Consider the following 25886-nt stretch of genomic DNA (forward strand, 5'->3'; position numbering starts at 1 on the left):
ATCTCCACAGACAGAAATATAGTAAATAAATGGAAGGCCTCAGGAACTGTTCTTGTGAAGGAAAGATGTGATAGACCAAGAAAAATATCTGAAAGGCAAAGGCGAAGAATAGTTAGAATGGTCACAGACAAACAACAGACCACCTCCAAAGAGCTTCAGGAACATCTTGCTGCTGATGTCACTGTACATCGTTCAACACTTCAGCACACGCTTCACAAAGAACAGCTCAATTGAAGATGTTGCAGAAGAAGCCTTTTCTGCATTCTGCCAAGGAGAAGAGTCGTTTGAGGTATGCAAAGGCTCATCTGGCAAGCCTGAATCATTTTGGAAAAATATACTGTGGACAGATGCCACAACCATAGGCGCTTTGCATGGCGGAGAAAGAACAGCATTCCAGGAGAAGAACCTGCTCCCTACTGTAAAATATGGTGGAGGGTCCATCATGCTGTGTTTATGTGTGGCAAGCACAGGTACTGGAAGCCTTGTCAGAGTTAAAGGTGGCATGGATTCCACCCAGTATCAGCAGATTCTGAAGAACAATGTTCAGGAATCAGTCAAGAGGCTGAAGTTATGATAGGGTTGGATGTTTCAGCAGGACAATGACCCAAAGCACAGTTCCAGATATCCCAAGGATATCATGCTCAGACACGATGCAATGTTCAAGAATGGCCATCCTAGTCCCCAGACTTGAACATCATCAAAAATCTATGGGTTGATTTGAAAACGGCCGTTCACACTCGGCACCCATCAAACCTGACTGAACTGGAGATGCCCAAAATACCTTCAGTAAGAATTCAAGGATTTATCCTGGACTATAAAAAGTGTCTGCAGGCTGTTATTTCAGCAAAAGGTTGCTGTACAAAAGATCGATGTCATTGCTCTGTTGAGGTGCCCAAATTTTTGCACCTGTCTGTTTTTGATAAAGGGCCCTTATGATGAAAATCATCTTTTGTAGGCTGTTTCGATGGAACTGTGTGTAGGTATAGTGTGTCCACTGTCATTTTGGGGTGATACAAACACAATAAGTCTCTTTTTAAAAATTTCCTGACGTTAAAATGTTTTATGTAATATTTTCCCTAACATAAAAATTTGGTTGTTCTAATTTTGGACCATTCTCATAAGTTATTTAGTTAGATTAGTTTCAGATTGGGCTTCAGTACTGATGAATCTAATGTAAATGCACAAATATAATACTGTAAAGAGGGGCGACAATGAAAAAAAAATGAATGAATGATACGTTGAGCACTGTACCTATAGTAGTAGTAAAGGCCACTTAATATAAAGTGGGACCAAATGTTCTTGTAACCATTTAGTACTCCACTCACCCCATCTCATCTGTTCTGCAGGTATAGTGCGTGTGGAGCAGAAGAACAACACTCTGCTGGAAATGGGATTGTTTGATGACGGCCCTTATGAGGTCGGGGATGAAAACCGCCTGGATCCAAATCTAGTGCCAGTACCGGCCAACAGCTACTTAGGTGAGTTTCAGATCCATTATGGCTATTATGCGAAACCGCTTACTTCCCTACTTTATAGTACAGTATTTAGGTCGAGTAGTATGTAACTCATTGTCTGCATCTGAAATTGCCCACTACTCGAGTTGGTACTGCATTTGAATTTACTACTCAACAGTTAGAAAAGTGCTTTCTATATAGTATGATGTATGGCAAGAGAATTCATGAATGGGAGTGAAGCGACGCAACTGATGCGGGTAGCTCACATGATAATGACAAATGGACAACCTAGGCTCATTGTGGACAACCTACATTTCTGGAGACTACGAAATGTATACTCGGAGGTACGTCTTGTTGCAATTTTTGTTTTCATGAATATGGCGGCTTTGTACACTTTTGATGATCTCAAATTTCTCTTGTGCGTGGCGTTTGCACGTTCTCTTCTTGCGTAAATCCACTAGAGCAGTGGTCCCCAACCTTTTTATCACTGCGGACCGGTCAACGCTTGACAATTTTGCCACGGATCGGGGGGGGATGGGTTTCGTAGGTTACTAGGCGACCATCAACCATTTTCTCAGAGGATGACAATCTGACAAAACATTGCTGTCACTCTGATACAAGTTTTATTTATGGAGAAAATGAAAAAGCACTGCAGTGTTTGGGTGTTCTGTGTTTGTCTGGGATAATTAGTCGAGCGAAAGGTTTATATTCCATACAAGCTGAAGCTGATCGGTCAATTCTTGTCACGTGACTCGGGATGCGCTCGTGTGCGTCTGCAAGTTGTGCACCTCTATTGGAAATAACGAACTTGCGCAAACTCTAGAAAAGACGTGATATGTGGACGACCCCTAAAAGAGATTGTCATTTGTGATCGCCAGCAGTGGATCTTCTTGCACAGACATGCTGGATTCACCTGATTTGTTGACAGATGGGCTGCGGATCCATTCTTTGGCAGTTTGCTGGTCCTTCATTGGGCCTTTTCCCCTTAGAAAGAAAACTTTCCAAAGACGTCTGTTTGTTACTCATTTTGCTACTTGTAGGTTAAATTTGGGCACTCAAGTGACCAAGATGTAATGAAGAGATTACAATAATTTTTCAAAATAAAAGATTTTTGAAAATAAAAGAACCTTCAGACTTAACATTAAACAATTAATGATTTCTTGTGCGGCCCGGTACCTATTGATCCACGGACCGTTACTGGTCCGCAGCCCGGTGGTAGAGGGTGCAACAACATACACTTCAGCCGACCAGCTTACTGTCGACTGACTAAGCGACTGACCTGCCCACCCCCTTCCCCAAACTCAACCGATAGTGTTTTCAAAAGCAATCTACAAAAAAAACTTGACGCAGATGCACGATTTTACCACGTTCTCAGCCGTTTTTTTATTTATTTATTTATTTATTTATTGCTTTTGTTTTACCTGGTTTCTGGAACTGTTCTTCACTGGACTGTTACCCCGTCGGCACGGTCCACTCCACTCTACACTCTAATCCACATCCCAAATCCGCCAGCGTACGCAACGAGCTACTTGGCAAACTGGTAACACCAAAAGAGCCATCCATACAGAAGTCAGTGTTAGCGCAAAAAGGACCAGAAGCCACCAGCGGTGTCATACTGCCCTGTATTGTTCATTTTTTTTAAGACGAAAGGCAGCCAGACGTGCCTGAGAGTACATATTGTGCGGTCTCCAGAAATGTAGATGGGGGTACGTATCCACAATGAGCCTGTGTATTAAATGGCGAATGTAGTACATCACAATTCCATTCGTACTATTCACATTCATACTACATAGAATATACTTTTCTAATGGTCGTGTAGTAAATTCAAATTTAAATGCAGTAAATACTCAAGTAGTAGGCGATTTTGGACGCAGCCTGTGTGTGTCGTCATTGGTCAGACGTTGTGTTTAGATGTTTGCGCACTGAATCTCACTTAAACAGCTGAAGTCAGAATTATTAACCCCCCTGATTTAATCGCTTCCCTGTTTATTTTTACCCCAATTTCTGTTTAAAGGAAGGCAGATTTTTTCAACACATTTGTAAACATAATAGTTTTAATAACTCATTTCTAATAACTGATTTATTTTATCTTTGACATGATGACAGTAAATAATATGTGACTAGATATTCTTCAAGATACTAGTAATCAGCTTAAAGTAACATTGAAAGGCTTAACTAGGTTAATTAGGTTAACTAGGCAGGTAAGGGTAATTAGGCAAGTTATTGTATAACGGTGGTTTATTCTGTAGACTATCGAAAAAATATAAAGTTTAAAGGGACTTATAATTTTGACCTTAAACTGGTTTTAAAAAAAATAAAACTGCTTTTATTCTAGCCGAAATAAAACAAATAAGACTTTCTCCAGAAGAAAAAATATTGTAGAAAATACTATGAAAAATTCCTTTCTCTGTTAAACATCGTTTAGGAAATATTTGAAAAAGAAAAAGTAGGCTAGGGGGGCTAATAATTCTGATTATTAGCTAAAACTGTATATACTTGCATTATTATCCAGGATTTTCCCTGGATTCCGGCCACAGCATCACAGAGAAAGGCAAACTCATTATAGTGTCAGGAGCGCCGAGAGCCAATCACAGCGGTGCAGTGGTGTTTCTGCGCAAGGAAGGCGAGCTGTCCACCATGCTCACACCTGAGCACATTCTGGAAGGACCAGGACTGGCGTCTTCATTTGGATATGATGTAGCTGTGGTGGACCTCAATGGAGATGGGTGAGCCAGACAAGATGCTACAAACATCTTAGCAACATGCTTTAATAGTATTAAAGTCTGCATGAACCGGAAGCTGCGACTGTTTTTTTTTCACATTGTGACGCAGTTCCTAGAGAAACGGAATATTAGATGAGAAAAGAGTGGGCGTGGCTTGTTTTTTCTACTGCGAGTTGATTGGATGTAGTAAAGTAGGCATTTCATTCAGAAAGCTTGGGAAAAGGTTTGAGGAGAGTTATCACAACCTAAAAGACTCCTCCTGCTCATTATTTCTGTTTGTTGTCAATGAGAGTGTATGGGTGTTTCCCAGTACTGGGTTGCAGCTGGAAGGGCATTGGCTGCGTAAAAAATTTGCTGGAATAGTTGGTGGCTCATTCCGCTGTGGCAACCCCTGATAAATAAGGGGCGAAGCCGAAGGAAAATTAATGAAAGAATGTAAATAATAATAAGACATAAAGTTTATACTCATGTAAATTAAGCATGCTAACTTGTCTACTTGAAGTAAGTATGTCTACTTGTAAATGTTTTCAAGAGTTCACACTTAGCTGATGATTGATTATACAGCTTGCTTGGCATGCTGTCCCGGGAGAGAGCCCTGAGCTCATGAGATCCTGGAGCCCGGGGCTCCCTTCCGTTTGCAGGGCGAGAGGGGAGTGTGAGCTCAAGTAGATCTCGAGAACTCCCCTGCTGTAATAGCTAATGAACAGATAGTGATTGCTCTTAAGAGATAACTACTTACTAGGAGCATGTCTATGGTGCCGATTTGGATTAGTCAATTAATTTAAGTTGCATGTTTCTGGACGGTGGGAGGAAACCAGGGAACCTGGGGGAACCCATGTGAGCACGGAGAGAACGTGTAAACTCCACATAGAAACGTCGGCTGGCTTGGTAAGAATTAGAATCAGTGACGTTCTTACTGAGAGGCAACAGTGCTAACCACTGGGCCACCGTGCCACCCATCTAGGAAAGGAGGAGGAGTAGGGGTGGAAGGGGGCATTCTTCAAAACAAAGATGACTGTTATATGAAACTTAGAGTATTTATAGTGGCTTAGGAATCGTCTGATTGGTGAATCATAATTTGGATAATGCGGGACCAGCCGTGAGCAATCATAAGCACGTGATCCTCTCGAAATTAGTTTATAAATAAGCTTAACTTCTTTTGTTGGTTGTCTGTCCAGTTGGCAGGACGTTGTGGTCGGTGCGCCTCAGTTCTTCCAGAGGGACGAGGAAGTTGGTGGAGCTGTGTATGTTTATATCAACAAGGCCGGACGGTGGCGGGACGTCACTCCTGTTCGCCTCAATGGAACCAAAGACTCCATGTTCGGACTGGCTGTGGAGAACATTGGAGACGTCAATCTGGATTCATTTGAAGGTTTGTTGAAGTTGATTTTTTTTCAAATGATTTGATTAGTTTAGATTGAGGAAGGATTAGTTAATCCAAATCAAATTCTGGTAGTAATTACTCACCTTCATGTCAGTCCAAATCCTCTGAGACCTTCGTTCATCTTCAAAACACAAATGAAGATATTTCAGATGAAATAAGAGAGCTCCCTTACCCTCTATTGACAGAAAGGGTTCTGAGACATTCAAAGTCCAGAAAAGGAACCAAAAACATTGTCAAAACAGTCCCATGTGTTTTCAGCGGTTCAACTGTAATCATACGAAGCTCCTAGAACACTTGAGGACCAAATAAAAAGATTTGCCTACATCTTCTCTTCTCATCAGGTCCTCAGTGTCTGTATTTACTACAGTCAATACAATGTATTGCCATTAAAGGCCTTGGTACACTTCAGTCAAATCAAAATCATTTGAACAAAATCCAGCCAAAACAAAGTTCTTTTTGAATTTGTTTCGGCAGTTCGAAAAACTTTTGGGGGATTGTGTTTTAACTCCAAAACTCCTGCGAGCTGTCATTGGTCCATTGCGTTTACACAATCGCTGGGTGTGTTTTGGAGCTCCGACTGCTTTGGTGAACATTTACTTCCGGGCTCAAATTCGTTTCTCATCCCAAAGAGGTCAGACAGGAGAATAACAACAACATCAACATGAAGAAACTGGAGAGTCCAGTAGCCGAGCTGGTTTTCACAGAGCAGAGCAGATGTTTACAAAAATGTACTTCTCTTACATTGTTGATGTGTTTAGGAGTAGAGCGGTAGACGAGAGCAACGTGAGGCATGTATAACTCCGCCTTCTGTAGCGCGGGGCTTTCTGAATGTTAGAAAGCAATATTTCGTCAGTCAACTGTTTAGAATATCGTTTTGCTCTCAAACGAAAAATGAAAAGTTGGTTCTTTCATTATGTTTGAAGTATACCGGGGCCTTAAAGGTCCCGTGAACTTAAAATAACGTTTTTTAGATGTTAGTTTCAATCTGTTTCTTTTAAGAATATCTATAATCGAGTGTGCTCCAAAACAGTGACAAAATTTGTGTAGAAAATGTATAGCTGTGGATATTTTACCTTCAACAGTGCATCAGCACATCATTAAAAGATTCAAGGAATCTGGAAAAAATTTCAGTGCGTAAAGGACAAGGGTGAACAAAAGTTGAACAACTGTGATCTCCGATCCCTCAGGTGGCACTCCATCAAGAATCCTCATTCATCTATAAGCGATATCACCACATGGGCTCAGGACTAGTTTTGCAAACCTTTGTCAAGTACCACAATACGTAGTTACATCCACAAATGCCAGTTAAAACTGTACTGTGCAAAACGGAAGCCCTATGTTAACAGTGTCCAGAAGTGCCGTCGAATTCTCTGGGCTCGGAGCCATCTGGGATTGACCATCACACAGTGGAAACATCTTTTAAAGGGGAAATGAAGCACTCAGTCAAGTTTACGTTATTTCAGGTAGTTTACATCGGGCAACCCCTTCAAGTGTTGTAAAAAGGAATGGCAACATTACAAGACTTTTTTTGTAAAGTTTTTTATAAGAACCAAAATTGGATATGTGTTTATTTTGGGGAAAAAAACACAATAAAAATGATGGAGAACACATTAAATAATGTTTGTTGTATTGTTTGCAATGAAATACAAGTCAAAGTCAGTTTAGAAATCACTACTTTCTTTTTTTGTTTGCGCTTTTCATACTGTCCCATCTTTTTTTTGATTTGGGGTTGCATAATGGTGAGTAATTAATAAAATAATCTTCATTTTTGCGTGAACTAACCCCTTAACATTCTTCCGGCTCGTCTGTCAGATATTGCAGTAGGCGCTCCATATGCAGACTCAGGGTTTGGCAGCGTGTACATCTACCACGGATCTGCTGACGGCATCAGTACCAAACCGGCTCAGGTCAGACTCACTCTCTCTCTCTCTTTCTCTGAAGTTTTAATGGAACATGTCAATGAGAAAATATTAGGATCAGGTAATGGTGGAAATGAAATGAATAAATATCACTGTGAGACTCAATCTGTTTTAGCATTTTCTAGTGTCATCCTGTTTAAAAGGTTTTCCATTTTCAGGATTTGTGCAATAATGTTATTAGCGCTATGTTATTATTGTTATTATTTAATTTCAACATTCCTGTTATGTCATTTTGCACTCTGTCTGTTTTTAAAGCAAATTGTGATTGTCTATCTGTGGTGGTTTCCCAGTCAGCATATATAGCACCAAAATGTATTGTGATGCACAATGTTATTGTCATTTTAAGACCATTTTACATTATAATAGCATCATAATGCAAGTACACTCTTCCAAAGAACACAAATTATTTTATTCTTAAGAATATTTCATTTAATTATAGTCATTTTTACAATTTGAATAATTAGTCATTGGAAACTAAATGTGAAAACGTATATCCTAAACAAATAAATAAATAATAATAATAAATGTTAACAATAATAGTGCAAGGTAAAAAGAACTAGAGAAAAAATACCAGGTCTATTTTCAGTCATCCCACATGAAAATTTACAATCGTATGTACTGTAGTGTTTTTTAACCATACTGACACCTCCAATAGAGATATAGAGGTGGCGCAATCATCTAAAATGTGGTGAGAATTGTTTCTTATGTATGGGCGATACAGTATACACCCACCGGCCACTTTACTAGTACCGAGTTGGACCCCCTTTTGCTTTCAGAACTGCCTTAATCCTTCGGCATGTATTCAACAAGGTACTGGAAATATTCCTTAGAGATTTTGGTGCATATTGGCATGATAGCATCACACGGTTGCTGCAGATTTGTCGGCTGCACATCCATGATGCGAATCTCCCGTTCCACCACATCCCAAAGGTGCTCTATTGGATTGAGATCTGTTGACTGTGGAGGCCATTTGAGTACAGTGAACTCATTGTCATGTTCAAGAAACCAGTCTGGCCATTCTCCTCTGACCTCTGGCATCAACAGGGCATTTGCGCACACAGAACTGGCTCTCACTGGATATTTTCTCCTTTTCTGACCATTCTCTGTAAACCCTAGAGATGGTTGTGTGTGAAAATCCAAGTAGATCAGCAGTTTCTGAAATACTCAGACCAGCCTGTCTGGCCACATTCAAAGTCACTTAAATCACCTTTTCACCAGAAATCACCAAAAGTAATGACTTTTCTCAACTCGTATTATTATTATTTCAAGTGCCAGAAGAAGACTTTATCTTTGAAAACTTTAAAACAGTGAGTAAACTTGTTGCCTTAAAAGCAATTTTATTTTTAAAAAGTTAGTAACTTAACTTTTGTAATTATGCACATACACTACATGACAAAAGTCTTGTCGTCGATCCCAGTTGTAAGAGCAACAATCAGTCAATAATTTGACTTCTAATTGATCATTTGGAAAAGTGGCCCCACATGGACCCAAGATTCTCATAGAAATCCATCAAGTTTGGGGAAGGAAAAATCATGGTTTGGGGTACATTCAGTATGGGGGCACGTGAGAGATCTGCAGAGTGAATGGCAACCACAACAGCCTGAGGTATCAAGACATTTGTGCTGCCCATTACATGACAAACCACAGGAGAGGGCAAATTCTTCAGCAGGATAGCGCTCCTTCTCATACTTCAGCCTCCACATCAAAGCTCCTGAAAGCAAAGAAGGTCAAGGTGCTCCAGCATTGGCCAGCCCAGTCACCAGAGATGAACGTTATTGAGCATGTCTTGGGTAAGATGAAGGAGGCATTGAAAATGAATCTTAAGAATCTTGATGAACTCTGGGAGTCCTGCAAGAAGGCTTTCTTTGCCATTCCAGATGACTTTATTAATCAGTGATTTGAGTCATTGCAGAGATGTATGGATGCAGTCCTCCAAGCTCATGATGGAGTCAGACACAATATTCATTCTGTTTCCACTGCAGCATGACTTTATATTCAATACTGGACATTATTTCTGTTCAGTGACAAGACTTTTGTCTAAGCAGAGTCAGACCTTACTGTCCTAATGAAATCATTCAAAATCAAGACATGATCATATTTTATTTTGGTCAAATAAGCGTAATCTGGAGGCCTTAGTCTTTCATATAAGACACTTCTGATACTAAATGATCAACTAGAAGTCAAGTTACTATTTGTTGTTCCTAAAACTCCTAAAACACAGTGTACTTTGTATATTTAATAATAATACGACAAAGAGTTTACTCCCTTTTTTAAGTAAAATCAACTAATCGCTTTTTACAGTGTGGTAGCTTCCATAGAAGTTTGTTTTAAAGTAATAGTTTCATAGTAGTTTAGATGTTTTAAAAGCCTTTTTTTTAACTCAAAATATCATCTTTTCTGTTCATCAGAAGAAAGAAACTCAATTATAAGTGGAGGATGAGGAAATGATGACAGAATTAAAATTTCTATGTGAACTATCCCTTTAATACTGATTGCCAGTTTCATGCTAATATCTAACATGATCTTTCAGATACTGGAAGGCAAACAACACAACACTAAGATGTTTGGCTATTCACTTGCTGGAAATATGGACCTGGATCACAACTCGTACCCTGATCTGGCCGTGGGGTCACTTTCTGACACAGTTTTTATATACAGGTACCAAAATGCTAAATTTTCATGCTAAATGTACAATGTGTATGATTGTTTCATTTAATATCCAAAAACCACTAGAAGAGTGTTATATATGTTGCTGACTTATGTACTTACATTATCCTAAATGTTTTAAAGAATGTTCAAATCCAAAGAAATTTGCCATTTTGACTATTGAGACTGAGCATGTGCTGTGTGTTCATGCTAACGATGTCACACACCCTCCATTTCTGGTTTGGTTTTCTAGAAAACAGCAGCGAAGCTTTAATGTGTTGTGTTTCATTCAACTGCACAGAGCAGCATTATAAATGAAGCCTGAAATGTATTTAGTCTAATAAAACAGCGCTGCTCCTTCTCCACATGATCAAGAGCTGAAGAACAGGAAGTGGTGGACTGTGGCATAATAAAAGCCCCCCTGTTTTAATTTTATTTTCATCTCTCATCAAAAATTGCTTCAGTGTTTCTCTCGTTTCACTTCACGGCTTTCAGGTTTACACCGCTTCACACTACGATAATAAGTATTGACTACTTTAGCTCTTTAATAAATGCTAATACTTTAGCACTTTAGCTCAGAGTCCCATAGGACAGTATTTCTCAACCACATTCCTGGAGGACCACCAACACTGCATGTTTTGGATGTCTTTTTTTGTGTGTTACACCCATAATAGGTCTTTCGGTGTTTGCTAATGAGCTGATGATCTGAATCAGGTGTTTTGAAAGGAGACACGGAAAATGTGCAGAGCTGGTGGTCCTCCAGGAACGTGGTTGGGAAACACTGCCATAGGATATAGTGAAGACCACAACTCCCATGATTCCACACACATCAAAATACGTTTTTGTAGTAAATATGGCACCATCTAGTGGAGAATAATAAATACTGTGCCTTTAAAGTGACTATCTGAAGATGTTTTGAGACGCTGTAGTAACTTCCATCTTCTTTGCAGGTCCAAAAATGTCATCAGCATCAAGAAAGACATCAAGGTGACACCGAAGGAAATTGACTTGACAAAGAAAACTTGCGGCAACAGTATTTGGTGGGAAACTGAGACCTACTCTAGAAGAAAAAATATTATCAGACATACTGTGAAAATTTCCTTGCTCTGTTAAACATCATTTGGGAAATATTTAAAAAAGAAAATTATAATATTGACTTCAATTGTATATCTGTGCTAGACGTCATGAATGTACCATGTTTGCATATTAACGTGTGTTTCTTTACAGCTTGACAGTGGAAGCGTGTTTCTCCTATAGAGCAAACCCCTCAACCTACAACCCCAAAATCAGTGAGTTTATGTGCTCTCATTATTCATTAGTTTAATATGATGTTATCTGAAGGTCCATTCACACCACAGACTATAACTATAATGATAACGGTGATGCTTGGAATCAATTTCAAGATGTTTTTTCAGTCAGTAAATGATACATTTTTTTTTAATCAATTAGAATCTGATTTTAAAAAGCTTTAGGATTTCAACAGGGGATGAAATACAGGCATATAATATACACCAAGTATATTTAGTGGCACATTTTTTACTATTATTTTACTATTATTAACATCCTTTTACACTTTTTGTATCCGCCCACTATAACCAAACATCCGTGATCGATTTAGTTTACCCCAAGCGGCAACCTCCCGCTCTCCCTCGGGAAGCCAATACGGAAGTAACTGAAACTGCAATTCATCAAAATTCCGCTAGTCCTGGCTCCATAATAGACTTTAATAGACTATAATAGAATGGCCAACTTTACAGCAGAAAAAAAGGTGTTTACAGCCTGGTACAAAGAACGATTTTGGTTCATATAGCTATTATTACCCTCCATGACAACAGTGAGGGGGGTGAATTTTTTTTATAACTCATCCATTTCCTTTATATTAGGTTATATTAAGTTTGCATAATTAAGGGCGTGGCCACTTGAGTGACAGCTAGGTCTCGCTGGTCGCCGTCACTTCACCTCAGCTGAATCCGGCAGATTAGCCACTGATCTCTGCATATTCATCTTATTTTTGTTTTGGGTAATGTTTCTTTACATAGTCAGCTGCCTTTTGGACTTATTTCTTACAATTATCAGATGATATGGGATGCTGTGTGCATTTAATTGTGCTCACAAACCATTCACGTGGCCTCCGTTTCCCATGTGAGTAAAGTTATATACTTATATAGCATCTCTATAAATGTGTGTGTTTTATTTAAGATCATTTATCATTTATAATGTTCTTTAGACCCGTAAAGCACTCCAGAATGTGGCACATTGATTAGCTGTAGGCTCTAGAACAGTCATCTGAAGCGTTATCATACAGTGTTATGCTGGATTTCATCAATAGTCTTGCATTTACTAACACACACTATATTTGAAGTGTTTGTTAGTAATTCACATTTTCCTCCTGTAGAAAAACATCATAAGAACAATGTTTAGTGGCTCAATGTATTACTACAGTGTTTTTAAAAGTCTAAACACTTTATTGATATAGTGTACAGCCAAGCACATGTGGTCAGAACACAAACGAGTCGCAGGTAATAAAGTATCAAGCATTTCTCCCAAAGTAAAGTCTGTCTGCCAGGTCTAAGCAAAGTGCCAGCAGGTGTCTGTAGCTCCGCTCACTCTCCACCTCTTTGCCCTTGTTTGGTATCCCGCCGTGGGTGCGATGACGCGCGAACAAAATGGCGACGGTTGGCCACGCCTACTTGCAGCTTCTTTTGCGCTCTTCAGAAACCTATGGGTGACGTCACGGATGCTACGTCCATATATTTTACAGTCTATGGTTTACCCGTTTCATTGTGTGTACGCGAGACCTGTCAACACTCCCACAGACAGTCTCACGTGCTCTGCAGATCCACAGAGACGCTCTTTTATGGGATTTAAATAATTTGTCTGGCTGGGATTTCTATATCTCCTCAAATGTCCGGGATTCAACCTTTGCTTTCTAAAGCTGTGATTAATTGTGTGCGTTTTTGCGTTACTTAAGCCTACTTTCGCTTGGGTTTGCAGCTGACTGCACACGCACAGCGCGAGAGCGAGAGAAACATTAAATAATTCATTTTTTTCATCTAAACAACTCAGAAAATCTTTACTATATACTCTAAGAGAATGAAATGACTGGTGTAAATATATGTACGTCATTAGTAATGATTAATCAACGCATTTGCCTTGTTTAAATAATCTACGAGTTTTAATCTTGTAATTATTATAATTTTTAGAGATATTGTCTGTTTTTATTGCTTTTTCTGTCATTTATTTATCTTTTGCTGATTATTTTATTAATTTGATGAGGTATTAATTTGATAATATATTACATAGGCTATTTTATACACATATCTAAAATGCTTTGGCATTCAAGTTTGCTTTAAAGAGCCCATATTATACATGAAATAGGGTCATATTTAGGTTGTAAGGGTCTCCAACAACAGTCTAATATGCATGCAAGGTCAAAAAACACTTTGATGGTCTTATAATATGCATTTATTTTTACCTAATTATCCCAGCGACTCCCATATGAATCGTTCAGCGATTCATTTGTTCTCAAACCCCTCCTCAGCGCGAAGCTAATCTGCGCTGATTGGACCGATGACAGCCTGCTGCGATTGGTCGACATGGACAAGGCTTCAGCACGAGGCAGAGTGAAATGCCCAGCTGCTAATCTACAATATAAAAGTAGTCACAGTGCACACGCGCTTCATAGTGGATTTTGGCTGCCAGTGGGTGAATGTAAACACAGACGATGGACTAGAAAATACTGACGACTAACTATTTTATTGAGCAAAAAGTCCAAGAACTGGCGAGGAGATCTCCTAGCCTCCTAGTCACAGTCTTCTTGCTCTTTTCACACACACACACACACACACACACACACACACACACACACACACACACACACACACACACACACACACACACAGACACAGGGCCTGCGCGTCCATAGAGGACCGGCTGAATAGAGAGGGCGCGGCGCTCAGTTATATCCGCGAGTAGCCGTGCGTTACACACACGAGACGACACAGACACACACACACACACGCACACACACAGGGCCGGCGCGTCCATAGAGGAGCGGCGCTCAGTTATATCCGCGAATAGCCGTGCGTTACACACACGAGAAGACACAGACACACACACACACAGGGCCGGCGCGTCCATAGAGGAGCGGCGCTCAGTTATATCCGCGAATAGCCGTGCGTTACACACACACACACAGGGCCGGCGCGTCCATAGAGGAGCGGCGCTCAGTTATATCCGCGAATAGCCGTGCGTTACACACACACACACAGGGCCGGCGCGTCCATAGAGGAGCGGCGCTCAGTTATATCCGCGAATAGCCGTGCGTTACACACACACACACAGGGCCGGCGCGTCCATAGAGGAGCGGCGCTCAGTTATATCCGCGAATAGCCGTGCGTTACACACACGAGGAGACAATAACATTGAGCTGAAATATTTTGAAACTTGTCCGTTGCATGTGTGTAAACAGCTGACGATCCGTAATCAAAGCGGCACGCGTCGCGTTTTCAACGTGGCTTTACACGCGATATGAGAATATAAAGAGTTAACCTGATACAGTACACGCAGTTACAAGTAACAAAACACAACTAAATACATAATTTGCAAGCTAGAGTAAACGAGGCAACAATTTTAATCGCACTTACTTACACTTGTGAAATGGGGGTAGAAACTGATTCATGATGCACTGATCCATGTTCTGACAGTCTATACTGATCCTTCCTTTAACAAACTGATGAAGTCTTCTTTGAAAGCATATAGTTTTCAGAAGCACTCAGAACTGCTCAAGGCTGAGATATATTGCTGATGTTTCATCTTTGATTTGACTGTCCATAATATCCATCTGCACAGCGTGACTTCATTGACCGGTGTCTGTCTGTGTGTGTCTCTGTGTGTGTGTGAGACTTTTTTTTCTGTTAGTGGGCGGGGCCGCAGGTTTCAAATCTCCCGGGTTTGCGCGCCCAACTACTTGTGTTTCGTAGCTGCGTCATCGCGAAACACCTAATGACTCGTTATCAAGACGACTCGTTTGAAGCACTATGAGTCGACTCTTTTATAGATGAATCAATAATTTTAAACACTGTACACTTACAGATTTAAGCCTTAGCTGGATAATTCACTTCACTTAGAGCTGTGTTACACACTGCATGGAAGGGCATTTTCAAAAACCCATAATATGGGCTCTTTAAACTAACAGTAATAGTGGCTATCTTATATATTTCAACAGTCTTTTTTTTTTACTTTAATCCATTTAAAAGAAACAGTGTATAAGATTGTCATAATAAATAAAATTATTGTTAAATTTAATTATGTTTTGTTTGTCGCAGATAGTTAATTATTTATGTGATGTGGGTAAATGGTGTGTTTCAATCCAGTTACCACCGCAAGTATATCCCAAACCTGTTGGAAGCACTGAGGTCTTTATATTTCTTTGTTTTTCAGCTATTTCCTGCACATTTGAGGCCGAATGGTACCGCAGGAAGCTGGGCCTGCCGTCTAGAGTTGCGTTTCTGGACAAAACCGAGATGGATCAGGACTTCCAGTCGACCGGCACTCTGGAGCTGCGAGGACAGAACAAGAAAGCTTGTTTTAAAACCAAACTCAGATTACAAGTAAATCAAGCTTTTAAGTCATCTATGATGTAGAAATGATGGCGGATGTTTACACTGTCAAATTCTTACAATACAGTACAGTTACAGTTCAAAATTATCAGCAAAATTGATATACATTTTCAAATATTTACCAAATGATGTTTAACAGAGCAAGGAAATTTTCACAGTATTTCCTATAATATTTGTTCTTCTGGAGAAAGTCTTATTTGTTTTATTTCGGCTAGAATAAAAGCAGTTGTTAATTTTTTAAATCCTTTTTAAGGTCAAAATTATTAGCCCCTTTAAGCTATATATTTTTTCGATTGTCACCAGAATAAAACATTATTATACAATGACTTGCTTAATTACCCAAACTTTAACCTAGTTGCACCTTTAAATGTCACTTTAAGCTGAATACTAGTATCTTGAAAATTATTTAGTCAAATAATTCTGTCATCATGACAAAGAGAAAATAAATCAGTTATTAGAGATGAGTTATTAAGCTATTATGTTTAGAAATGTGTTGAATAAATCTTCTTTCCGTTAAACAGAAATTGAGGGAAACTATTCAAGAAGGCTAATAATTCAGACTTCAACTGCATTATGTCAACTCTATTCAGCCTAAGCTATCATTAATGAAATGTTGTTGACTGTGTTCTGGTTTTCAGGACGGCATCAGGGACAAACTCAGAGCGATTCCCATCGAGGTGTCTGTGGCCATTCAGAGCGCTAAGAGAGGCAAACGCCAGAGCTCTCTGCCACAGCTAGTGCCAATACTGGACTCCACAGTGCCCAACAAGACTCTCACTGAGGTACGTGTGCAAATTACAGTCGAATATGAGTAGTGCATTTTAATCATCCCTTTCGTTATGTTGGGGGCTGTTTTTGCCCTATCGACTTTAATTATAATGACATTTATTCATTGCAAAGCCATGGCAGCATATAATTATGCATGCAGGGTGGTTTTCCCTATTAGGAAGAGGTAAAATGTGTCACTTGTACTGTTGAACATCAGTTGGCAGTATTAACCCTTTAGATAGGCCTGTGCAAAAAATTGTCGTCTTTTATATGGAATTCTATAGAGTAAAACCGATTATAGCAGATTATAGTCTTATGGACTTACAGACTTATGTTCATGTGGTTTTTATTTTTAATAAATTTGCAACAATTTCAAAAACTCTTTTTTCACATTTCCATTATGGGGGATTGTGTGTAGAATGTTGAGGAAATACAGAAATTTAATCTATTTTGGAAAAAGGCTGCAACGTAAAAAATGTGGACAAAGTGAAGCGCTATCAATACTCTCCGGATGCACTGTATATATACATATAAATTCATAAAATGTGTCAGATAGGTTTGGTTCGAGCAGTTGGCCACATCCAGAAAAACGAATGACTCTCTATGGCCCTCTGCTGGACAGAACATTTTCTTTTGTAAACTGTAATCCTAGGGTTCATCACTAGCCAACAGATAGCAGGATTCTACACGCAACACCTAGATCTACATCCAGAAACAGCTTAAATTGATTTTAGGCAGTGACTTTTTCATAAAAATGCACATACAGGGAAAAGGTGTAGCTCAGGATTTTTGTGGTAAAGTAGGTACAAAAGTACTTCATATCTCGCAAAACATATCAGTCATGTAAAGCCCTGAAGTAAACAAATAAAATAAAAAGATATAACATTTGTATGGATAAAATGTATATATTTTTTACAATTACACTTTATGTTGTTGGGGTCATATAGACCCCAATTACTGAATTAGTAAACAGGAAAATGTAGTTAAATGTACAGCTGAAGTCAGAATTTTATTTTTCTTTTTTAAATATTTGCCAAATAATGTTTAATAGAGCAAGGAAATTGTTCACAGTATGTCTGATAATATTTTTTCTTCTGGAGAAAGTCTTATTTGTTTTATTTAGGCTAGGATAAAAGCAGTTTTAAATTTTTTTTAATCCATTTTAAGGTCAAAATTATTAGCCCCTTTAAGCTATTGGGGAAAAAATAAACAGGGGGCTAATAATTCAGGGGGGCTAATAATTCTGACTTCAACTGTAGATTTATGACTTCAACATGATTTACAGAAGACACCCACTAATATGTCATTCAGTGTAACTGCAGTTTAGATACCAAACAAATAGTGTCAGAACAATAATACGAGGATGAAAATTGTTATTTGAAATTACAGAAAGAGTTTTTAATCATTAGATAAACAGTATAATCAAATCTATCATGATCAGTCATTCCTTCACATACTGTAAATATATCTGGTACGCGGAATGAAGATGAAATATTACTGAGCACTATAGACATTTCCTGTATATGTACTGCAGTAATTTGATGAGAATATAATGAACACAGGCTCACGGTTTGCTTTGCTATCTCAGGTGAACTTCCTGAAGGAAGGCTGTGGGACGGACAACATCTGTCAGAGCAACTTAAATCTGCAGTACAGGTTCTGCTACAGGGAGTCCAAGCAGGACGTCTTTCCTCCTCTGCCTCTGTGTGTATCTGCAATACATCACACACACACACGCACACACACACACTTATAAAATATAAGTATTGAACATGTCATGATTTGTCCTGGATACTATAATTCTGAAGGAACTGTTGACATGAAATTGACACAGATTTTAACATACAAAAAAAAATCCGAAGAATGTATTTAGAACAATGGAGTGACACAAGGAGAAAGTACTAAACTACTGAAATGTATTTAATACTTAGTTTTTTTTTCGAGGTGGGGGGGGGGATAATTAAAGCTTTGTGAAACCTCATTCATCGTATAGAGAATGGAGCCGCATTTTTCTAAAAAATCTTGCAATTTCTGTGGGTCTCGTCTATCAACTCTGATCTTTATTTCTTATTTTCTATTGGGTTCAGGTCAGGTCATTGGCTGGGCCATTCCCGCAGCTCAATTTTCTTTTCTAAAAAGCAGCTGAGAGTTTTCTTGGCTGTGTTTGGGATCATTGTCTTGTCTAAATGTCCACCCTGGTTTCATCTTCGTCATCTGGCAATGTAGATGTTGGACTGAACCAGATAATACACTTTTACACTGATGAGGGGCAGATGCTGAAAAACCACTGAGAGATTTCAGCTGCTGTCTGGACTTTCCATATATTTTTACACCTTCATTTCTTCATGTGTTCAATACATTTTCCTTGATTAATTTTGATTCCGTTAATATACATTTACACTGATGAGGGGCAGATGCTGAAAACCTACTGAGAGATTTCAGCTGCTGTCTGGACTTTCCATATATTTTTACACCTTCATTTCTTCATGTGTTCAATACATTTTCCCTGATTAATTTTGATTCGGTTAATATACATTTATACTGATGAGGGGCAGATGCTGAAAAACTACTGAGAGATTTCAGCTGCTGTCTGGACTTTCCATATATTTTTACACCTTCATTTCTTCATGTGTTCAATACATTTTCCCTGATTAATTTTGATTCGGTTAATATACATTTATACTGATGAGGGGCAGATGCTGAAAAACTACTGAGAGATTTCAGCTGCTGTCTGGACCTTCCATGTGTTTTTATTCCTTCATTTCTTCATGTGTTCAATATTTTTTCCCTGTGTCATTTAATTTTATATTTAATCTCCATAACTGATTTGTTTTGATTGAAACCAAACATCTGGTGAAAATCTCAATTCAGCAGCTCCTTTAGAAATGTATTTACTAAGAAGAGTCATAACATTTTTCAATACTTATGTTACCTGTTGTATATATACATGCGCTAAAAGGCAGGGATGCCTAAACTTTTTCTTATGAATGACCAAAAACCAAACTTGATTGAGGCTAGTGGCCTGAAGGTAAATATAGTTGCCATGGGTAATTGGGTAATATTATTTACATTTTATAATGAACTTATTGCAGTAAAAACAAAAACAATCTTATTTATAACAGAACAGTCACACTAGTTTTTGCCTTGATTTGCTCACCAATGTCTTCTGCATAGTCCTTTATCCGTCGACCACGTTGACATTATTTACATTTAAAAAAATCTGATTCATTCACAACATTTAATTTAAACATTTTATTTTGATTTGATATTTTTGTAGCTCAGCAAAAATTAGAAATGACGATCTCTTTTAAAGGCATTCGCCCCAACCCTCTCCATCCTTCACACGCTCCTCTCAGATGGGATGGTGGGCCAAATCAAAGGCTACAATGGGCCAACTTTGGCACACGGGCCCTACTTTGGGCATCTCTGCTATAAGGGATAACATACTTATAGCTTACACAAACACACATATGTAAACAGCCCTCGCCCTGCTGTCTGGACTTTCCATGTGTTTTTACACCTTCATTTCTTCATGTGTTCAACACTCTGTTGTACATATACATGCGCCATGATAGTGTTTGCTATGAGGGATAAGAAATAGCTTAAAGTGTCTTGTGAGTATGAAAGGGTGTGTAATGTGCTGATCTGTGTTTCAGGGAGAACGGTGTGCCAGTGATTTCTCTGAGCGATCAGAAGGACATTGCTCTGGAGGTCACGGTGAGGAACAGGAATGGAGATGACGCTCACGAAGCCAAACTCGTCGGCCATTTTGATGATTCTCTCTCGTACTCTGGATTCAGATCTCTAAGAACTAACGTAAGTGTTTTTTAAAGGTTTCTTTTGCATATAATAATATGTTTTCCTTTATTCAGGATGGACCCTTGTTGGGAAGCTGAGCAACTCTCACATTATTTGAAAATGGTGCATTTAACAAAAACGTTGCTGCTATAAACTTTTTTTTTCCTGTTTTTTCTTGTTGTTGCTGGTTTCAGTAGATTAAATTAATCAATTTTACATTTATTGGCCAGAGTTCCCAGGTGTCATGAAATTTCTGGAATTTTCTGGATTTTTAAAAGGTCTATTCTAGATATTGAAAGTCAGGAATTTTTAATATATGTTGTCCTAGTCATGGAATTTCAGAAATTTTTGTTTGTCACTATAAATTGTCAATTTTTACTATATTTTGTATGTTCTAGTATGCTCTAAGGCTAACGTGTCAAGACATTATATATTTTAAGGTCTTTGGCTCCAAAATGACCACTTCAAAGACTGAGTGTTACAAAGTAAATGACTACATCTAAAAGCTACATCTAAAGTTGGTAAAACTATTGAGCTAGCAAATATGTATGGGAACATTTCACAGTAAGTACCTCAGATTTTGTTTTTTGTTTTCAAAATCTGAGGACTGTACATTATCCACTGATGTTCTGTAAAGTCATGCAAAATGATATTCAATATAAAACCCATTGTCAGTAGTTTAACATTATTTTAATGTTATATTATAAATATTGATGACAACAGTGGTCTGCTTTTTTGTTTATTAAATGTCAAGGAAATATTCAGCTTTTTAAATCAGTGAAAGTCAGGGGATTTTATATTTGGCTTAAAGTGAGAACCGTGAATGGGATAGTTCACCCAAAAATTTATGTTTTCTCACCATTTCCTCCCAAGTGGTTCTAAACTTTTGCGTTTTTTCTCTTGAACAGAAAAGATATTCTGAAGGATGTTAGGGAAAATGACAAAAATTCACAAAAATACTATGAAAGTCAATAGCTAACATTCTTTAGTATATCTTTATAACAGTATATCAGAAACTCAAACAGGTTTGAAAGCAGGTCAGTAAATGATGACAGAATTTCAATTTTAGGGTGAACTATACCATTAAATTATGTTTTCTTTTGTTTTTGAAGTCAATCACTCATGATAATCCATATTTTTAGTCAAGTCCTAACAGTAGTAGATTATCTAAACGTAAAGGCCTTTAAGAGTATCCCAGCAGTACAACTAACCCAACAGTTTACCTTTTTTATCCTGTAGGACAAACATGTGATCTGTGCAGCCAATCAGAATGGTTCCCTGGCAGACTGTGAGCTAGGAAACCCTTTCAAACGGGATTCAGAGGTCAGTAATCCTTCAAATATGCCCTTATTACTTTCATTTCCAGAAATAACAGTTTAATAAAGTTGGGTTTTTTGTAGGTAACATTCTACATCATACTGAGCACAGGCAAGATCTCACTCGAGACCAAAGAGGTTGAGATCGATCTTCAGCTGGAAACGTATGTTTGAAAACACTTGATTTTCAAATGTTTGCTATATTAGTGTCAACACCAAATATGATGACAGTTTGTTGAAATTATTGCTGTTGTCTAGAACGAGTTCGCAGGAGGGTCTGAGCAAAGTGAAGGCCAAAGCCAAAGTGGTGATTGAACTTCTTCTGTCTGTACAAGGGTGCGTATCATACCTTTATTTACCTTTATTCTTATACGATATCTTGGAAAATCAAACCACAGTTTAAAATGTTTTTAGAAATGTACTTTAAAATATGAAGTACACCTTTTTTCATAATGGTTTCATACATGCTATACTCGCAGATGTGATCATTGAAAATATGTGCCTCGGCCTATATTTTTGCGAAACATAAAATACGTTACTCCGGCAACTTTTTGTTGCATGTTTTTGATAACAAATCCACTAGAGGGTGCTGTCTACATTTTTGTGAAACTGAAATACGTCACTTAGGGTTTACGCTGATGTGCATTTTAGATACACATCCTTCTTATGCATGTCCAAAAGAAAGCCGAGCTTGACCACTGACCTAAACCCTTTCCTAAACCCAACCAGTAGTGTTTTCAAAAGCAAACCCATCTAGCTTTAATTTTACATTGATTTTATGTGGGAGCTTGCTTCACCGCAGGGTCATTTCTAGAATTTTTAGCACCTTAGGTGAGATTATTAATGTTCACTATTATACAGTGATACTGTTTCAGCCTTTAGGGTCTTTCGGATCTATCGCTAGTTCAAGCCTCGCTCTAGCATGTGGTTGTCAAACTAGAAGGTTTACACTTACAGATTTTAGATGAATTATTTGCATCCCCTTCCAAAATGGGGGTGGGTCTTAGGTGGCTACCTAATTCGCCTATGCCTAGAAACAGAACTGCTTCATCGCACTCAAACCTGAGCGCAAAACACCGTACAAGATGAGCTACTGAGCAAACTGACCATGCCTGAAACGTTTTGTTGTGTTTATTTGGTGTTTATTTGCAGTTCTATGCAAAGAACTGCTTTAAAATAATCCTTTAAGTAAGGAACATCAAGGCAGGTGTTATTGCAGAATAAAGCCCGACAGGCTTATCGGCAACCCAACACAAAGCGGACTGAAGCCCTTTTTTCTGCATAAAAATCACCTGGATGTACTTTATCCCACCTGTTACATGGCTGCTTGCCACAAATGTACAAATTAGACTGAAAACATTGTTCCGATGCTTAATAAATTATTAAATCTTTAATTAAACGGCTGAATAGAGCATAAACTAACCTCCATATTCAGTCACAAGATGGCGCCACACAGTCAAAAACAGCCATGTAACATTTATTTTACCTAGAAACTGGAGTCAAATGTATGTTGAAGGCTGTGTTACATTCAGTGACTCATCAGTAGTCATGTTGGTTTCTGATTGCTGTGTTTTCTTCTGGCTTATCAGGGTTGCCAAGCCCTCTCAGGTCTATTTTGGAGGTGAAGTGAAAGGCATGAGCGCTATGAAGAAGGAGGAGGAAGTCGGCAGCTTGATTGAATATGAATTCAGAGTAAATGCTACAAACATTTTAAATGTCTATTTCGATATGACTTTAGATGTATTTTTAAATTCGATTTTTTTTTTTTTTTGCAGGTGATTAATTTAGGAAAGCCTCTGAAGTCTTTTGGAACCGCTTCGCTGAACATCCAGTGGCCCAAAGAAAGCTCTGTGGGGAAATGGCTGCTGTATCTGATGAAGATCAACACCAGAGACCTGCAGTTAGTGACGTGTTCACCTGAGAGAGAGATTAACCCTCTTAAACTCAGAGAGGTACCATTTAACCTGTGTTAAATCTGTCAGTCAGTGTTTTCTGTGTTTAAATTACAGTTGAATACCAAATTATCGTCAAATATTTTTCAAATATTCCCCCAAGTGCTGTTTTAACAGGGCAAGGACATTTTATTTACAGTATTTCGTCTTATGATTTAATTTTAGAGAAATTCTTGTTTCTTTTAGTTTGTGTGATGTAATGTAAAAACTGCTGAGGTCAGTATTATTAGCCCCTTAAGAAATTATGTTTTCCGATTGGCCACAGAACCAAACACTGTTGTCCAATGACTTGCCTAATTAGCCTAACCTGCCTAGTAACTAAGCCTTTAAAATACACTTTAAGCTAATTGCTAGCATCATACAAAATAGCTTGTAAAATATTGTATCTGCATGTCAAGACAAAATAAATTATTATGATAATTAGTTATTATTATTAGTAGTAGTTATTATAAATTAGTTTGTAAAAGTGTGTACAATTTCAAGATGTCCTCGCTGCAGCCCGCAGCTTGATGACGTAGGCGATCATCAACTACACAGCACCCACTAAGGTAGCTCCCATGCTACTGTGACGGTTGGGTTTAGGGTAAGGGGAGGTGTAGGCGATCGTCAACTACGTAGTGGACCTTATACTGCCCACTAAGGTAGTGCCCATGCTACTGTGACGGTTTGGTTTAGGGGGTTGGAGGAGTTTGTAGGCAATCATCAACTATGTAGCGGACCTTGTACCGGCCACTAAAGTAGCACCCATACTACTGTGAAGATAGGTTGCTTTAAGAATCAAGCCTGTCTAAACCCCACCCTTCAGAGAGTCTGCTCTGCTCTGATTGGTCAAATTATTGGCCCAATTTGTTGTATTTGGTTGTGAGCATGGCATTAGTGAAGCCAAGCATGTGTGTCTGATTGATTCCCAAGGAAAACAAGAACCGTTATGTGTAGCTTTAATGCCATTTTGGATAAAAGCATCCTCTAAATATGTAAATCTACAGTGCTATTGTTCAGCTGAAACAGTACTTGTTCTCTTTATTGTGACATATTGTGAATATCCGAGTGAAATTAGTCAAAAATGTAGGGTGGAGCTTGATGGTGTCCTTTGACAACTGATTGTATCACTTTTAGCTTAGCATAGATCATTGACTTGAAGTAGACCATTAGCATTTCTCTCAAAACTGACCAGAGTTTTGACTAAAGAGTGTTCTATTAAGAGCATTATTTTACGGCTAAAACATGCTAAAAATGAGACCTGTGACACTTTCAGGATTCGTCAATCAGGAAAAAGAGGGAGCTGGAGGAGAGAAGACCTTCTGAGGGGAATAAAATATCCCTCTTCACCGACAAACGCAAGCATAAGATCCTGGTACTGAGATTTATTTCAGCTATATTTGTAGAGAATGTTCGTTTTTAAGAATGATAGCACCCGATCAGCTTCTTGAAATGAACTTTAGCGTCGTTTTCATAGTCTTGCAGTGGGGACGCCAGATGTGTGGAGATTAAGTGCCCTCTACAGGGCCTGGACAGTACTGCGGTCATCGTCCTGAAATCCCGCCTGTGGAACTCCACTTTCCTTGAGGTTTGGACAATGAAGAGAGCTCGTTTTTGTACTCTTGAAAGAACTTTTATCGGATTGTTAATATAATGTCTTGTCTTTCTCTTTAAAACAGGATTTTGCATCCTACAATTACCTTGATATAATAGTGAAAGCCTCCATAAGTCTGGATGTTTCAGCCAAGAATATCGTCCTGAAAAATCCTGAAACTCAGGTAACACGGTTTCCTATTTAAATGGACAATTCACAAAAAAAAAGAAAAGTCTGTCATCATTTACTCATTCAAATCTGTTTCTTTCTTCTGTTGAACTCAAATGAAGATATACTGAAGATGTCAATGGCTACTTTTTACCCCCAAATTCCTCAGAATATCTTGTTTTGTGTTCCTATTGACTTCTTTACTTCTATAAACTGAACTTCAACTCTGAAAACTGGACTGACACAGTTTCAATTTAGATCTTCTATGTTAAGCTGCTTTGACATAATCTACATTGTAAAAGCGCTAGAGAAATAAAGATGAATTGAATATAGCATTTTTTGTTCCTACTATAGATGTCCGTGGCTGCTTTTTTACCCCAACATTCTTCAGAATATCTTGTTTTGTGTTCAACAGAAAAACTAATTCATAAAACTGTTGCTTTAAGAATCCGGCCTTTCTAAATCCCCGAGAGTCTCCTCTGATTGGTCAAAGGATTAGACCGGTCTGTTATGACTGGTTGTGAGCACAGTGAAGCCAAGCTTGTGTGTTTGATTCCCAGTGAT

The 25886-nt window shown here is 38.5% G+C and overlaps 1 protein-coding gene across 2 annotated transcripts in view; it reads left to right on the forward strand.

Annotated features, from left to right (window-relative positions):
- Window positions 1-25886, forward strand: part of itga6a (integrin, alpha 6a) — a 61247-nt gene that overhangs the window by 29081 nt on the left and 6280 nt on the right. For both annotated transcript variants that reach the window (XM_056465042.1, XM_056465043.1), the window contains exons 5-23: window positions 1347-1478; window positions 3967-4180; window positions 5356-5549; window positions 7374-7468; window positions 10011-10138; window positions 11077-11166; window positions 11354-11415; window positions 15569-15738; window positions 16386-16529; window positions 18104-18219; window positions 20172-20331; window positions 21553-21636; window positions 21714-21793; window positions 21888-21965; window positions 23219-23321; window positions 23405-23581; window positions 24837-24935; window positions 25038-25148; window positions 25240-25338. In XM_056465042.1, the coding sequence (XP_056321017.1) occupies window positions 1347-1478; window positions 3967-4180; window positions 5356-5549; window positions 7374-7468; window positions 10011-10138; window positions 11077-11166; window positions 11354-11415; window positions 15569-15738; window positions 16386-16529; window positions 18104-18219; window positions 20172-20331; window positions 21553-21636; window positions 21714-21793; window positions 21888-21965; window positions 23219-23321; window positions 23405-23581; window positions 24837-24935; window positions 25038-25148; window positions 25240-25338 (2336 nt within the window). The remainder of the gene's footprint in view (window positions 1-1346; window positions 1479-3966; window positions 4181-5355; window positions 5550-7373; window positions 7469-10010; window positions 10139-11076; window positions 11167-11353; window positions 11416-15568; window positions 15739-16385; window positions 16530-18103; window positions 18220-20171; window positions 20332-21552; window positions 21637-21713; window positions 21794-21887; window positions 21966-23218; window positions 23322-23404; window positions 23582-24836; window positions 24936-25037; window positions 25149-25239; window positions 25339-25886) is intronic.

This window comes from Danio aesculapii, chromosome 9, assembly GCF_903798145.1.
Source record: "Danio aesculapii chromosome 9, fDanAes4.1, whole genome shotgun sequence".
Classification (NCBI taxonomy): Eukaryota; Metazoa; Chordata; class Actinopteri; order Cypriniformes; family Danionidae; genus Danio; species Danio aesculapii.